This window comes from Penicillium daleae (assembly GCF_028827525.1).
Source record: "Penicillium daleae strain IBT 16125 chromosome Unknown utg000002l_segment0_segment0, whole genome shotgun sequence".
NCBI classification, from domain to species: domain Eukaryota; kingdom Fungi; phylum Ascomycota; class Eurotiomycetes; order Eurotiales; family Aspergillaceae; genus Penicillium; species Penicillium daleae.
In genome coordinates this window covers 6,518,371-6,532,373 of record NW_026623150.1, presented here as the reverse complement: position 1 = coordinate 6,532,373, position 14,003 = coordinate 6,518,371, and the positions used below count along the sequence as shown (strand labels likewise).

General features: G+C 50.9%; 6 protein-coding genes across 6 annotated transcripts; 4 read left to right on the top strand and 2 right to left on the bottom strand.

Annotated features, from left to right (window-relative positions):
• Nucleotides 1–954: 954 nt before the first annotated feature.
• N7458_003239 (pre-mRNA-splicing factor ISY1) lies at nt 955–1,810 on the top strand (the record flags this gene model as incomplete). Its single annotated transcript, XM_056906622.1, has 2 exons — nt 955–957; nt 1,055–1,810. The coding sequence occupies 2 exons, from the start codon at nt 955–957 to the stop codon at nt 1,808–1,810; spliced, it is 759 nt and encodes a 252-aa protein (XP_056770729.1).
• A 207-nt stretch (nt 1,811–2,017) lies between these two features.
• On the bottom strand, nt 2,018–3,010 carry N7458_003238 (putative GTPase MTG1; the record flags this gene model as incomplete). The annotated part of the gene is made up of 2 exons (XM_056906621.1): nt 2,018–2,779; nt 2,840–3,010. 2 exons carry the CDS (start codon nt 3,008–3,010, stop codon nt 2,018–2,020), a joined length of 933 nt encoding a protein of 310 aa, XP_056770728.1.
• A 437-nt stretch (nt 3,011–3,447) lies between these two features.
• N7458_003237 (uncharacterized protein) lies at nt 3,448–5,708 on the top strand (the record flags this gene model as incomplete). Its single annotated transcript, XM_056906620.1, has 4 exons — nt 3,448–3,899; nt 3,958–4,051; nt 4,114–5,045; nt 5,108–5,708. The coding sequence occupies 4 exons, from the start codon at nt 3,448–3,450 to the stop codon at nt 5,706–5,708; spliced, it is 2,079 nt and encodes a 692-aa protein (XP_056770727.1).
• Nucleotides 5,709–6,046: 338 nt separating this feature from the next.
• Nucleotides 6,047–8,918, bottom strand: N7458_003236 (phosphatidylinositol 3-kinase VPS34; the record flags this gene model as incomplete). The annotated part of the gene is made up of 2 exons (XM_056906619.1): nt 6,047–8,699; nt 8,752–8,918. 2 exons carry the CDS (start codon nt 8,916–8,918, stop codon nt 6,047–6,049), a joined length of 2,820 nt encoding a protein of 939 aa, XP_056770726.1.
• Nucleotides 8,919–9,222: 304 nt separating this feature from the next.
• N7458_003235 (uncharacterized protein) lies at nt 9,223–10,657 on the top strand (the record flags this gene model as incomplete). The annotated part of the gene is made up of 3 exons (XM_056906618.1): nt 9,223–9,526; nt 9,589–10,419; nt 10,476–10,657. The coding sequence occupies 3 exons, from the start codon at nt 9,223–9,225 to the stop codon at nt 10,655–10,657; spliced, it is 1,317 nt and encodes a 438-aa protein (XP_056770725.1).
• A 699-nt stretch (nt 10,658–11,356) lies between these two features.
• On the top strand, nt 11,357–12,275 carry N7458_003234 (uncharacterized protein; the record flags this gene model as incomplete). Its single annotated transcript, XM_056906617.1, has 2 exons — nt 11,357–11,486; nt 11,593–12,275. 2 exons carry the CDS (start codon nt 11,357–11,359, stop codon nt 12,273–12,275), a joined length of 813 nt encoding a protein of 270 aa, XP_056770724.1.
• Nucleotides 12,276–14,003: the final 1,728 nt, after the last annotated feature.

The window sequence follows — 14,003 nt, the reverse complement described above, 5'->3', positions numbered from 1 at the left end:
ACTGAATGGAGGCACCTATCCCAAGTATCGATGGTCTGGATGGTCCTATCTACCATTCTGTAAGCTACCAACCCTGATGAGAAAGACGCGCCGCTTACAATCTATGTGTGCAGTTGGTTCACAATCCTGTACTACGATGACGGATCGTCCAAAGACAAAATTATGAGTTCATTCCTATTCATATTGGTCCATATTCAAGGAAGCCCTTTCCTCAGGTCTTCCCCGAATCGTAGCGGAGGCGAGGATGTATCATCCTTTCCCCATCTACTCCTGTTCCTCAATCCGGCAATCACCGGGTTAGCTTACTGTGCGTTCAGGCAAGGGCGAGTGCTGCCTGTTAACCCGGACTCTTCATCGTCTTTGAGTCTCGCTGGCCTCGCAGGCCAGTCCATGATGCATTTCATCCTGGCTTTCAAATGGATCACGGAGGCTACGATTCCGTGGGAAAATGTGTTTTCTGGCTCCCTCCCTTTGCCTGGCATGTGGTTCTTTTACAACTTCTTCGTGTGGGGATTTGTGGACAACATGGTCCTTGCGGTGGTGAATTGGAGACTATATCGAACTGCGCAGAAGGAGAGAAAGATGAACGCTATATGCGACGATCGGGAGAAAGGTCGAGACGAGCCTTTACTTGGCCCAGTTTGATGATGACCCCACGGCCAATCAATTTCAGGAAGGTCATTTGATCATTTCGTTCATTGGCTGAAGATAGACATGAGTATTTGTGTAGAGAGGATAAACTAAAACATCGTCAAACATGCTTTTTCCAGATCGTATTTTGTTCGTAGGATGCTCTCGTGCCCGTTTGGGGTGGGCCACGTGATAAACGCGCGGTAGGCGGCAATTTGACGCCGAACCTCATTTGCAACTGTCAAGCTTCAGATTTCCTCTCCGGACTTCTCCCAACACCTCTGACAAACCTCCCTGGGTCGTCGACCTCGCCAGTCTGTCAAAATGGTAAGTCGAAACTTCCTCAGCTCAAGCTCTTCTGCATCTGCAAGCCCTCGAGACGTCGCGACCGAGATTGCTAACACCAACCCCCCGCCATGAACAGGCTCGCAACAGTGAAAAGGCCCAGTCCATGCTGTTCCGCTTTCGGGCGCAACAAGCAGCGGACATGGGAATCATTGATGTCGGCCGGACACGACGACCCAAAGCTATTACGAGCGTCGACTCGATCCCGACGTGCGAGCGCTGGCGCGGCCAAGTTCTGAAGGAAATTTCCCGCAAAGTGTCGCGCATTCAAGAGCCGAGTCTCAGCGACTACCAGATCCGCGATCTCAACGATGAAATCAATAAGCTGATGCGCGAGAAATGGGCATGGGAGATGCAAATCCGGAATCTGGGCGGACCGAACTACATGCGCGGATCAGGTCGGGTCTACGATGACGAGGGTCGAGAGATCCCTGGTGGAGGAAAGGGCTATCGATATTTTGGTCGCGCGAGGGAATTGCCCGGTGTCAAGGAGATGTTCGAAGCGGCGGCCCGCCGAGGGAGAGGGCCGCCAGAGGAAGAAGATGGGGCTGGGACTGGTCGTGGTGGAGACATCGCAACGAAGAAGGTCAATGCCAACTACTTTGGGTATGGCCTGGATGAAGAGGATGGCACACTATTGGCCTATGAGAAACAAAAGGAGAAGGAGGCCGTCGAGCACCTACGGTCTCAGGGTGACGACGACGCCGAGGATGGCTGGGAATCGCTACCTGGAGATGCCGGTGATGGGGTGGAATGGCGACTTCCGTCGCTAGAGGAAGTGCAAGAGGAATTGGTCAATCGGCGACGGCAACGACTTCTACAGAAGATTTCTTGACCTTCTCACGGTGCATGTGGTGTGGATGGGTTTCCCATGTTTTTCTTTCCCAGTGTTTCGGCGTTAGGGGCTGCTTCTACAAAATATTCACCTTCTCAGCATTCTTCAATCCAAGGCTCTTCAGTGAGACATTGCTTTCGTGGTTCAAAGATTATATACATAAGCAGTGTACCGAATATGGCCACTTTCATTATAATGTACATGGAATTAAGAGGAGTTGCTAGTGTTTACATCTGGCTTGTTCTTCCGAGCTGTCCTCTCGACTTTCAAAGCCTGTGACATACTCAGATGCGTGGTTTCCTCGGGATTGTCTCGCCGCCGTTGCTCTGCATCCAAGTCATCGAGTATGAATCGACCAAGCTCGCCCGCCCGCCACTTCTGAATAAAGTGCAGCGCCGCGCTGTCTATATTGGGGATCCCGCCCTTTCCCAGTAGTCCTGTCTGTCGTGCAAAGCTCTCCAGCAACGGCATGACTTCGTTGGTAGGCTCAGACCAACGTTTGTACGCCTGCGTATCATGCAAGTTGATCTGATATAGCAAATAGTCGACGAGGGTGACTGGTGAGATGACTGCGTCTTTCACACAGCCGCACAATGCTAGCTTAAGCATATTATCGGCGTCAGGAACATATGGCATGAAGACACCCGGTGTATCAAGCACGTAGACGTGGGACCCGCTCTCTCGCTCGATGATCTTCACGGGACTGGCGATCTTCCGTGTGATACCAGGCTGACCTCCAGTCTTCAAGGCCTTAGCCTTACCCACGCCGTAGTTTCGTAGGTGGTTGATCAGAGTCGATTTTCCAATATTGGGCATGCCCACTACCAAGACTCGGCATCCCACAAGCTTATCTGGTGCCTCGGCATCGTCTCGAAGGTGTTTAATGATTTTAGTAACATCGGTGCGGGAGGACGAGCTGGTGAAGAACACAGCACTGGTGGGATCAAAGCTTCGGACTTTTTTCTCTATCTAGAATTGAGGCCATTAGCAATGTATTTCTCATTTGACGTCTCCTTTCACACGACTCACGAGCTTCTGTGTAGGCGATTGGGGAATGCTGCCAAGGTCCCTTTTCGTGTAAACCACCAGTCGTCTTTTATTCCCTAGCGCTTCCTCAAACATTGGATTGATTGATGTCACAGGTGCCCGATAATCTCGGCATTCGACAACATAGTCGATTGAAGATAGCATGTTCTTCATCTTGCTGAGTCCAGCCCGGTGGTGTCCCAGGAAGTAGGACCTTGGTATCGCCCCATAATGGGGAAATACCTGGCGCGGAATAAAATGCGCCATCTTCCAAGTGCTTTCTGCTGCTCAAATTGGTGAATTCATGTTCATTTTCGAGTAGAAACGGCGAGTCGCAAAACAGTAAAGATGAGAAACCCCGATGCGAGACAGAGAAATTGCCATTGTAAGGAGGGCGGTCAGTAGGGCGGTACAAAGTATATACTTTTGCATATGACGCGTGGGCTTGGCCGTTGGAGTAGATCCGATCTTAGGCCCTAATTCAATGACTTTTAAAGCAGATTGCAATTCCTACCCTTTTTGCAGCTGAATATTTCCTCACTATCTGGGGCCAGTGCTACTGCATTGCTTCGTTTCTTGATTATGAACGGTATAATACTGTATCTCTCGCAATGTCTCTAATATCAGCTTTTCGTCCACCGTCCACGCGCACAACGTCCATCCGTCAGAGGTCACGACCACGTCGACGGAGAAAGACAAATACACGCGAACAGAGCGATTTCGACTCAGGAGATCACGCTCAAGAGCCAGATGCTCACTCAATTATTACACCCTCTAAACACACACCAAAGCCCTTTCGAAAGCTACGAGGGTCGGTGGCAGCTGGTGGCCCACTACGTCCCTTTCGCCTTGTGAAGCAAGACCTCGTTAACTTGCGTCGGAGATATGTTTCTGACTGGACTATTTTCAACCAGTTGGTCTTTGCCAGCGCTGTCTATGTCTTCTTCACTAACCTTCTGCCTGGTATCACGTTCGCAAGTGACCTGTACGTGCTCACTGGCAAAACCTGGGGCACGATCGAGGTCGTGTTCAGTACCGGACTTTGTGGCATCATATTTTCACTGTATGTGCTCTTCTTAATCCATTCCCTCGCGGTGCAGTGACTCATTCTTTCTGGACAGGTTCTCGATCCAACCCCTCACCATCCTCGGCGTGACGGGTCCATTCTCTGTCTTGGCAGAGAACATCTATTCGTTGTGCGAAGATGTATTTCGGGTATGTCTTCGGTCATTGTCGGGCTTGGCCATCCCCTTGTCTGCGGTACTCATGATTACTAGATACCATTCCTCCCGTTCATGGCTTGGTCCTTGATCCATTCTGCTTGGCTGCACTACCTCTTGGCAATAATCAATGCGCATGACTGGACTATGCGATACGTGACGACTTTTGCAACTGAAATCTTCTCGCTCTTGAACAGTATCATTTACTTCCACAAAGCTATTCAAGAACTCGAGAGAGCTCATGACAGTCTCTCCTTCGCAGCTTTCCTCTATGCCGTGATAGGCGCAGTAGGCACTATGCTACTTGCCATCTTTCTCTCCACGGCGGAGAGCTGGCGCCCTCTATTTCACCGTTATATTCGTCTCGGATTGACTGAATATGCGGCCGCAATCTCCATCATCATCTTCATTGCTTTGCCTCATGTGGGAGAATTGGCCAACTTGGACAAAATGACTCTTGCCGAGAGCACTTCGTTTCGGCCAACATCTCCAGAGCGGGAAATCTTCTTTGTGGAATTTTGGAAATTGCCTATCCAGTGGATCTTCGGTTCCATTGTTCCTGGTCTGATCATTACAATGCTGTTCTTCTTTGACCATGAAGTCAGCTCGATCATTTGCACTATTGACCGGTACGGTACTCGCAAGCCAGGCGGGTTTGCCTGGGATATTGTGCTGCTAGGAACGACGACAGCACTCTGTGGGATTCTGGGTATCCCACCCGCGAATGGTCTGCTCCCCCAGGCACCTTTGCACTCTGAATCCCTGATGCACACGGTCAAAGAAGAGAAGACTATAATTGTGGACGGCGAGGAGAAGATAGAGACTCGAGAGGTCCGGCAAGTATACGAGCAACGCTGGTCGGCTTTCCTCCATTCTGCTGCCATTCTACTGTTCATCAGTCCGCCATTCATGAAGGTTCTTGGCTTGACTCCGACTAGTGTTCTTGCTGGTCTGTTCCTCTTTATGGGTGAACAGAGTCTGTCCGTCAAGTAAGTCCCCTCATACTTGTGTCATTTTCAATATATGGTATGCCTCCTGACACTCTTTATAGTCCGATATTATACCGGTTTTTCTACCTCCTCACTCCACCATCAGAGCTACCACCTTTACCACAATCGCTACACAAGGACCCTGAAGCCCACAACGTAATGGAACCCTCATCACGCAACCCGTCCTATCTTCCAATCCACCTCTACACAATCCTACAGGTTGTAATCACGGTTGTGATCTTTATTGTCACCCTCACACGTGCAGCTCCTGCGTTCCCAGTCCTGATCATCGCCCTCGTACCCTTCCGACTTCTAGTCATGAAGAAATGGTGGCCACGGGAGGTCCTCCGTTTCGTCGATGCCTGGGCTTGCCGCGAAGGTACGCCCGAGGGTGATGAAGATGCCGCAAAATTGGACGGCCTTCCAACTCAGGAGACCTCGAGTGGTGATGGAAATGCTACACCTGGTCGCGTGTTCCGCCACAATACCAATGGTGATGACAATGGTAGTTCTTATCTTGGTGAAAGAAGCACCTCAAATGCTGATTCTAGGGCAGATCTTGGAGACCAGACGATAAGGCGTGCTGCTGATGATGTGAATCATGAATGGGTGGAGCTTGAGGAGCGAGAGGTCCCTGATGAGGAGCTAGGGCGTGATAGATGATGACCTATTTGGCTGTAGAATAATTTAATCGCTTTACGGGTCCCTTATGAATGTCGCCTTTGGTAAGAGTACAGGTTACAGTGGACTTATGTGGCGCTAGTCAATCCTAGTATCTAAGAGCAGATGGCCTAATGAAGCTTGGTAGAATGAAATTTCTTAAGACGCATTATCGGGTATCATAATCTGTACATTCATGTGTGCGCCGAATCTAGGGCAATGAACCTTCCGAACTCCAAACTCCCATGCGCCCAGTGTTCTAAGCCACCATTGAAGTAGAAAAGTCAAGGTCTATCTCCCCATTTTCTCTCATTCGCACGGCGATTTTCGCACCAACCATCTTATGCCCTCCAACCTTGCACGAACTCATGCAGGCGATCAATGACCACACCAAAGATAGCATTGACACTATCGCCGATCAGCTGTTCAAAGTGTCGAATCGCCTCTTCCTCGGTCATTTCCAGGTGAAAGCGTTCTTTCACTTTCCAAACAGCCTTGTCGGGCTCAATCCGGATGTCCGGGATATTGGCATCAACCATCAAACTGAAGAGATTCAGGATCAGGTTTGCAGATTTGCGTAGCGTTGTGTACGCCGTGTAGCAATATTGCTTGAATTGCAGGTAATGGGGCGAAGTCGTACCGCCCATTCCTTCGACCATTTCCTTGCAAAGCTTCATCATTGGAGCAAAAGGCTTAGGATCGCGGCCGAGAATGAAACCAAAGTCGGCATGGAAAAAGTGACCATCCGGCGCGAGAAGCAGGTTCTCCAGGTGTCGGTCACCAACGCCCAGAAGATATGTGATCACACAGTAGCCGGCGCAGGACTTGATGTAAGTATCCATGGTCTCCTTTCGAACACCAAGAGGCTCATTGTCATCAGGGTTGTTCTCCCTCAGATAGGCGAGAATTGATTTGTACTTGGCCGATGCCGCAGAAAGAGAAGTCGACGGGATGAATTGGACAGCTCCAGCCGTAGAGCTTGTCGCCAAAATGCGATATGGCGTCAGTTTCAAGTCCAGGTTTTCCTTCTGCAAAAGTCGATCCATCAGGATGATGATTTGGATGACTAGCTGATCTTGGCGAAGATCATCGCCAACCTTGAACAAAAGGGGGTATCGTTTACCCTCGGTAGTCTTGAACGTGATGTTAAGTGGAGACAATGTCGACTTGAAGACATTGGATTCCTCAGGGTAACAACCGATGATTGAGACGTCCGGATCCAGCGGTAGCGGTAGCGGCGGATCAATATGGATCAGTTCGTTCCTTGGATCGCGCAAAGCCTTCTTGAGCTTCTCAATCTTGACGGGGCGGGCGTCCCGCGAGAAACGGATGTCTTTGGCGATTTTTGAAAGAACGGTGATCATTTCACCTTGACGGAGGAGGATCCTTCGATGCTCAGCATGAGTCTTTTCCAATTCCGCCATGAAATAGTATTCGACGCGAGCAAAGAGTCTGCGCTGATTTAACAAGGTGCCCAGACCGGCATCATCGCATTCGACCACGAGGTACCAGTGCAAAGAGTTTCCAAGCTTGAAGTTGTTGGTCGCACGAGTAATGAGGAAGTTGGCCAGAGAGGAGTCATGAGCCGCCTCTTCAGACTCAAGGTCTGAGGGCTCCTCATATTTCAGAGCCTGCACCAGTTGCAGCAGATACAGATCAAGTTCTTCGTCATCAGCTTTGCGCAGTCTCGCCACAGCATATGAGCGGACGGCCGCATTATCGAATGTTGGTCCAAGAAGCTCCAAGGCATCGTCGACGTCGATTTCGGTCCATTTAGGCAAGATTTCCACAGCCTGTCGGGCTTCGCCTTCGTCACGCCAGTTGACCGATTTCACGAACTTGGTCAATGCCCTCTTCTCCCGAGTAAGATAGTACCTGAATCTCCAGACCAAGTCCTTCTCTTCGGCCGTAAGATCTTGTGTCGGCTCGTACGACATAATGACATTGAGTTCATCACGGTTCTTTGGATTTGGTTTGAGGTCTCGATCCATGAATCCGGTTCGATGGCTGCGGATTAATCGTCGATGTTTGTCTTCGCACGGATTTCCGGTTTGACCCACTTCAGGATCATAGATCCTGATAACACCTGCGCCCTCATAGTCTTCAGCACCTTCAATACCGGGACCAAAGCGAACCTCTGGGACAGGTTTCAATGTCGATGCCGGCTGGTTAGAGACGTTCTGGGGGTGAGATGAGATTGGCGGGGGCGGGTATGTATGATCAACCCAAACGATGGGATGGTCAAAGCGTGTAAACTCCACGTAAAGTACAAAATTCTCATCCTCCAGCTCTTCATCGTCGAGATTGTCATCCTCCCCTGCACTGCCACCACGAGGCTTTACTGCTTCGAGGAGAATAGCCCTGTTACGAGCGTCCTCTTCAGCTTGAATTTTGAGTTTCTCCAGCTGACGGAACACCATTTGGTCCATCCAATCGATGCGAGTAATCTCGCCCATCTCATGCTTCTTGATCAGGACCTCGATTCGCTCCAGTTCTGCTTCGGCCCGCGACGGCCCCAAAATATCTCGGGTAGTCTTGTTGTGACTCCGGCGTTTCGGTGGTGGCGAGGATGGGGTGGTTGTCGAAGAAAAGCCATCTGCGGCTTGATGGCGATGGACGATGCACTTCTGCCGTCCCATTCTCACCTTGCCGTCACTGTCGAACAATGAGATTGTCGTTCCGCCAAAGGGGACATGATGTGGCCCATCGCCTGCCAGCGGGGAAAGATCCCAGACCGTGAGCGCCAGCTGAGAATTGAGCGGGGCGTCCTTGATTGACATGGGCATCTGCAGCCATTCATTCCATGTTCGGCTGGTTTTGAAGGCCTTGTACGCAGTCTTCATAGGGACACCCAGAGGCTTCGAGTCCGACCATAGCTGAACAGTCACATAGAGATCTGAAACAGGACTCTGTGAGGATCCGAGGTACTGTAATTCCGGGTTCTGGACCAGTTGCGAGGCAGGAATCTCCTTCTGTTTACCCTCTAATGAGCCGCTTTGGGACTGTCAGTCACTGTGGGGCTTTGGAACCCTCGAAAGACACTTACATCTTGATCCAAATAGGCAAGTCCACCTGAGTGGACAGCGCAAAGGTGAATGCCTCCATCTTCGTAGGCACAACATCAAAGCTCGAATCGGGGGAATCGGGGGAGAGCTGCGGAGGTTCGGAGGAGAGCTCGGCGGAGCTCCCCTGCGGGGACTGATCGGTTATCATCACGTGCGTAGCTAATCGATATGAAGATCACGTGTGCAGTTAATCGATAGGTGAAAAGGGTCCCACTCCGGGACACGGTCACGTGCATTACGCGATGGCGACGCGACGGGAGAGCCATCAGATCTGGAATTCTATCTATTACTTTTCAAAATACGGCGTGTGCACTATCAATTCAGTTCCCTACTTATCAAGAGAACCTTCTCGCACAATCTCATCTTTGTTTGCACTCTTTGATTGACTTGTTCTCTTTGTTTGAACTCCGCTTTTGTCATTTGTACCTGGCGCTAAATAGTGCCCATTGAGAATGGCCCGCATCGCGCAATCTCAGCTGGACGAAGCAACTGCCTACGGCTCCAGCCCTCCTTCATCACCAGATTCCTCCTCTGATAAAGAAAACCGTCGACGAGGTGTCAACAAGCGATCGACTGTCCAAATGCCTTCCAGAAACGAACCGTCTAAGCGTCGCCGCTTGACTGAACGCACCTCAAATATCCAGTCGCAAGGATTGTCGCAACGAAAGGACAGGCGTTTCTACGATCCTGATCAGCCTGAAGAGGAGCGAAGACGTGTTCGAAAGACCTATAGAGATCTTACTACTGATTTCAATGGTAAGTTGTCCAAACGCAGTGAAGTATCGTGGAACGCCTGATGCTGATCATTGTCGCGTCAGACTGCCGTGCCGAGTATATGCAGCCTGGGAATGATGGCATTTTGAAAACCCTCGAAACGGCGAACGGACTCTTCGCAAAAGTCAAGCAGACCTCGGATGCCACTATCGACTCACGCCTCCTCGTTAATGCAGCCGATCTTACCCATAAGAAAACTGCGCAGCTCGCGCTCGGAGATTCCTCGGCGGGTATTGATGTGGATGAATTTGTTTCCAAATGTATCTCATATATGCGCCGTGGACCTGATTTGAGCGATGGGAGCACCCAGAGGCGACAACGCCCTCGGCAAACCCAAAGGGACCCGAATGACAGCGATGAGGGGGATTCCGGTGATGCAATGAATTGGGATTGGCTTGGTCGCACGGCTTGTCTTCGTCACAACTCTCGACCCGCCGTGTCGGGGTTCTTGCTTGGTCCACTCTCGATTCAAAAACGCTCCCGTCAATACACCCAGCGGGCACGGGAGAAGTTCGATGCGACACAAGCCATTCAGCCTCAGGAGCTCCAACAGGAGGATCTCGGGCAGCAAGAGAACTTAAACTTGACCTCCATGTGTTCCAATATCAACGAGTTGCTCAGCAGGACCATTCAGCAGACTGAAAACACCGTCAACAGAATACTGAGCGAGGAGAAGGAGGATCCTACGGAAGAAAGGGTGTTGGCAGTGATGAATGAGCACCATACTTCCCCCACTGGAGGCATTTGCCTTTTCCACTTCTGCATCAACCCCGAATCATTCGGCCAAAGTGTTGAGAACTTATTCTATGTTAGCTTCCTGGTCCGCGATGGCCATGCTGGCGTTTCCATGTCTCCTCGCGGAACTCCGACTCTTAGTGAGTAACATCATTGCTGCCCCGCGGTTTTTACCTTCCTGCTAACTTTTATCTAGACCATGCAGCGCCGTATCCGCCACATGAGGCCCAAGCCAAGCGCATACAGAAGCACCAGGCCATCTTCAGCCTGGACTTCGACACCTGGGAGGAAATTGTTGAGGAGTTCGGCATCAAAGAATGCATTATCCCCCATCGCGAGGAGACTCAGGAGAGGACTGGCCAGACTTGGTATGGCTAGTAGCGTCGACAAGGAGCAGGCGATGTCTTTGTTCCTGCTTAAACTTTTCTCATGATACCCCTGTGCCCGGTGCTATTGTTTTACGCTTGTAAATAGATCGATATTTCTAATATCCATTTTCAACTTCTTCCCCTATTTTGCAACATAGTATTGCCTAGCATTACTGTGTGCATGAATCTAGTCTTCCGCGTGGTGCCGCAAGACGTGGTCATGGCGCCTTTTAGGATAACTTCAAGCAAGCCAAGTACAATCAAGGTGGATGGTTGTCAACCCTTCTCTGAAGAAAATAGCTGGATTCCGATATTTCGGTATTCAACAGTATTCCAAATATCTGCTTGAAGAAAGGATCCATGGGTTTGTCAAGGCCTTCGTCGAATCTTCTTAATTCGGGCCATTCTCCAATACACTGCCACGGGTGGGCCCAGGCCGAGGCCGCGGTCCATTCAGTAAGCCGCGACACATCCTCACGTCATCGCTGGGAAGCTGCCAATCCATCAGGTCGATCGATTCCCCTTTCTCCCGCAGAGGCCTCTATTACGCATTTAAAAGCAATACCTTCGAGCCAGCAGTGGCTTGAGCTACTAATTCAGTCACTTACACACTTGCAGACTTCACAGCGATCCAGCTGCTGAAAACTAAGACACGCCCACGCCAGGAGCTCCCGCAGAACCACCCGATCGACGCGCAAGATCTCGCAAAATGCCGCAACTCTTCCCCTCTAACCCGTCGGCGACGATGGTGATCCGTGACGTCACACCTAATATCATTACTATGAGCTTGCCATTCGCGCGGTTCGGTATCTTCTGCTTCGGGGGCCGAGGGACACTAGGTGAGCAGCTCCGCCCTTGCAGCTGTGTACCAAGCTACACTCGCATCTGGGGTACTCAAGTTGGAATAGCATCGAAGCTAATCCCTCTCTTCCTTGCGTGACGCAGTCAAGCTCTCCACGGGCTCTCTCGCTGTCTTCTCCCCCGTTGGTCTCACGCCAGAGGTCCGCGCAAAGGTCGACTCTCTGGGCGGGAACGTGAAGTACATCGCCGCCCCCGATCTCGAACACCACCTAAACATCAGCGCGTGGAAGGAGGCATTCCCGCAGGCATCCATTCTCGCGCCACAGGGCCTCTACGAGAAGCGTCAAGCGAGCAAGCAGTACCACGATTCGCCATTCGAGCACGTCTTCAAGAAGAATGAGCCGCAGTCGATATCGGAGGAGTTTGACGCTGAGTTTGCCATCGAATACGTGTATGGACATGGATCGCGCGAACTAGTCTTCCTCCATCGCCCGTCGCGTACGGTCATCGAGGCCGATTTGCTGTTCAATTTGCCCGCCCATGAGCAGTACTCCCGGACCGAGGATCGTAATCCGCTCAGCTTCTGGACTAAGTTGGTGCTTCCCATGCTGTCCACAAGTGGTTCTGCGACGGGACAGCGACGATTTGCGTGGTATATTCTCTCTGCAAAGGACCGTCCGGCGTTTACTGAGTCGGTGAAGCGTATTGCTGCGTGGGACTTTGATCGGCTGATTCCGTGCCATGGCGATGTCATTGAGACGGAAGCCAAGGGGGTGTTCCAGAATGTGATGGCGTGGTTCCTGGACGATGGGAAGAAGAAGTCCTGAGATGGACCACATGTTTAATTGTAGAGTTTTCTGGAGGCTGTATTTTTCGTTTGTATATTTTTTTGGATTCATTTGGGAGATGGTTGTATGATATCCTGTGGTGTTGCGTGAAGGGTGGCCTTTCTTTCCTAGTATAATTCTATATCTTGATTGTCGTCCGAATATGATGACTGGTAATTGCCAAGCGCTTTCGCTTCTTATACTCCAGCTTCTACTGTCAAGGACCCTTGAGCCAAGGATAAGAATAGAAAACCAAAAATGGGGATCGAGTACCAGTCCTTCTGCTTGGAGGACAGCTCCAAAAGAGACGCAACCCTCGCGTCTCCGGGCTGCTTGGACCAGTCAGGCCCGATTTTCGATTCCCAATGCCGTTTGAGTTTGGGCGAAACTTTATATCGATTGGCACTGCTCGAACCCGTATACAAAGCGTGCAAGCCTTGAACGGTAGTCTAGCTGCTTTTGCAGCGAGTTGGTTGTAACCCTTGTCATTCCCTGAGGTTCTGAGGTTAGCGCCATAAATCCAAGCTGTGTCCAAGACAGGACATGTGCCGAAGTATCCGATCGCATACCCTGAAAGTCTACTGAGATTGACATGATGTCAAGGTGTCACGCCAGTTGCAAATTAGGGGGAAACTAGTTAAGGGCGCGCTTTCATCTTTGTGGGAGCCCCACGTCATAGGGCTGAGCGGCGGTACTGTACCTTGATCGTGTTTTTCCCATACTCCCCTCAATGCCCCTGTTCTCCATGCTCTGCTGCTTCCGATCGCGTATTTCGAGCATACATCCCCGCTATTTCCATCATGAACAGTACGTACAGAGGCAGTCAAAAGAGCGGGCCAACACCGCCATGTCCCTCCCGCAAAGGGCGCACTTCTGCGCCAACCTTCAGGCTGCAATGATCGCCCCGAGTGGAGCACGGCCACTAAACAAGGACCCTAGCCAGCGCCAATAGAAGTTGATCTGCAAACGTCCACGGGGTCAACAGCCAATATTCGCGTGGTTCGAAGCGAGATTATCCCCGACTCGAATTCTTGAATCGCCCACGGCCACCACCGGCCAACGCATCACTCCGGGCTCCGGCTGCAAAAAACAGGGATTTGTCCCTTTCGAAGCAAATTATGACCATCATGTTCTCTCGTGGACACCAGGATTCTGACAGGTGCTGCGCCATGACAGCTCCTTGCTCCGATCAGTTGGAGTTCAGCCACAAAAACAGGCTGCATCAGCGGCGGCCAGCTCCATGAAGGGCAGGAGTTGTGTTAGAGTGATCGTCGTGGACCCGAGCCAGACCCAACTGGTAAATAGTGTGGCATGGAGGGTGAACGAGGACGAGAGATTGGGCCACTACAGTCTACACCCTGCACTCTATACATCAAATAATTCTAATAAATGATGCATGGCGTCGAATGACGAACCCACCATGCCGAGAGCACGCTATACTATTCCGGGGACGATCTGACGACATCATCTGCTGGGATAGACTCTGCATTGGCCAGTGAGACTTACTTTTGAGTTGATTTCCGTGTGTTTTGCTACCTAGCAGCTTGCTCGTCGCGTTTTTGTGGCTCATGTCTGTCTTTTTTTGGTTGTTGGGCCCTTGCTTGCTATGCGGGTCTGCGCCTCTTGTCGCTCGGCATCTGCCTGCTCGTGCAACGTGCCCAGTTTACGCTTTATATACCTCGTATTGTCCCCGCTACACTTTGTTTTGTTTTTCTTTATAGCACGCCA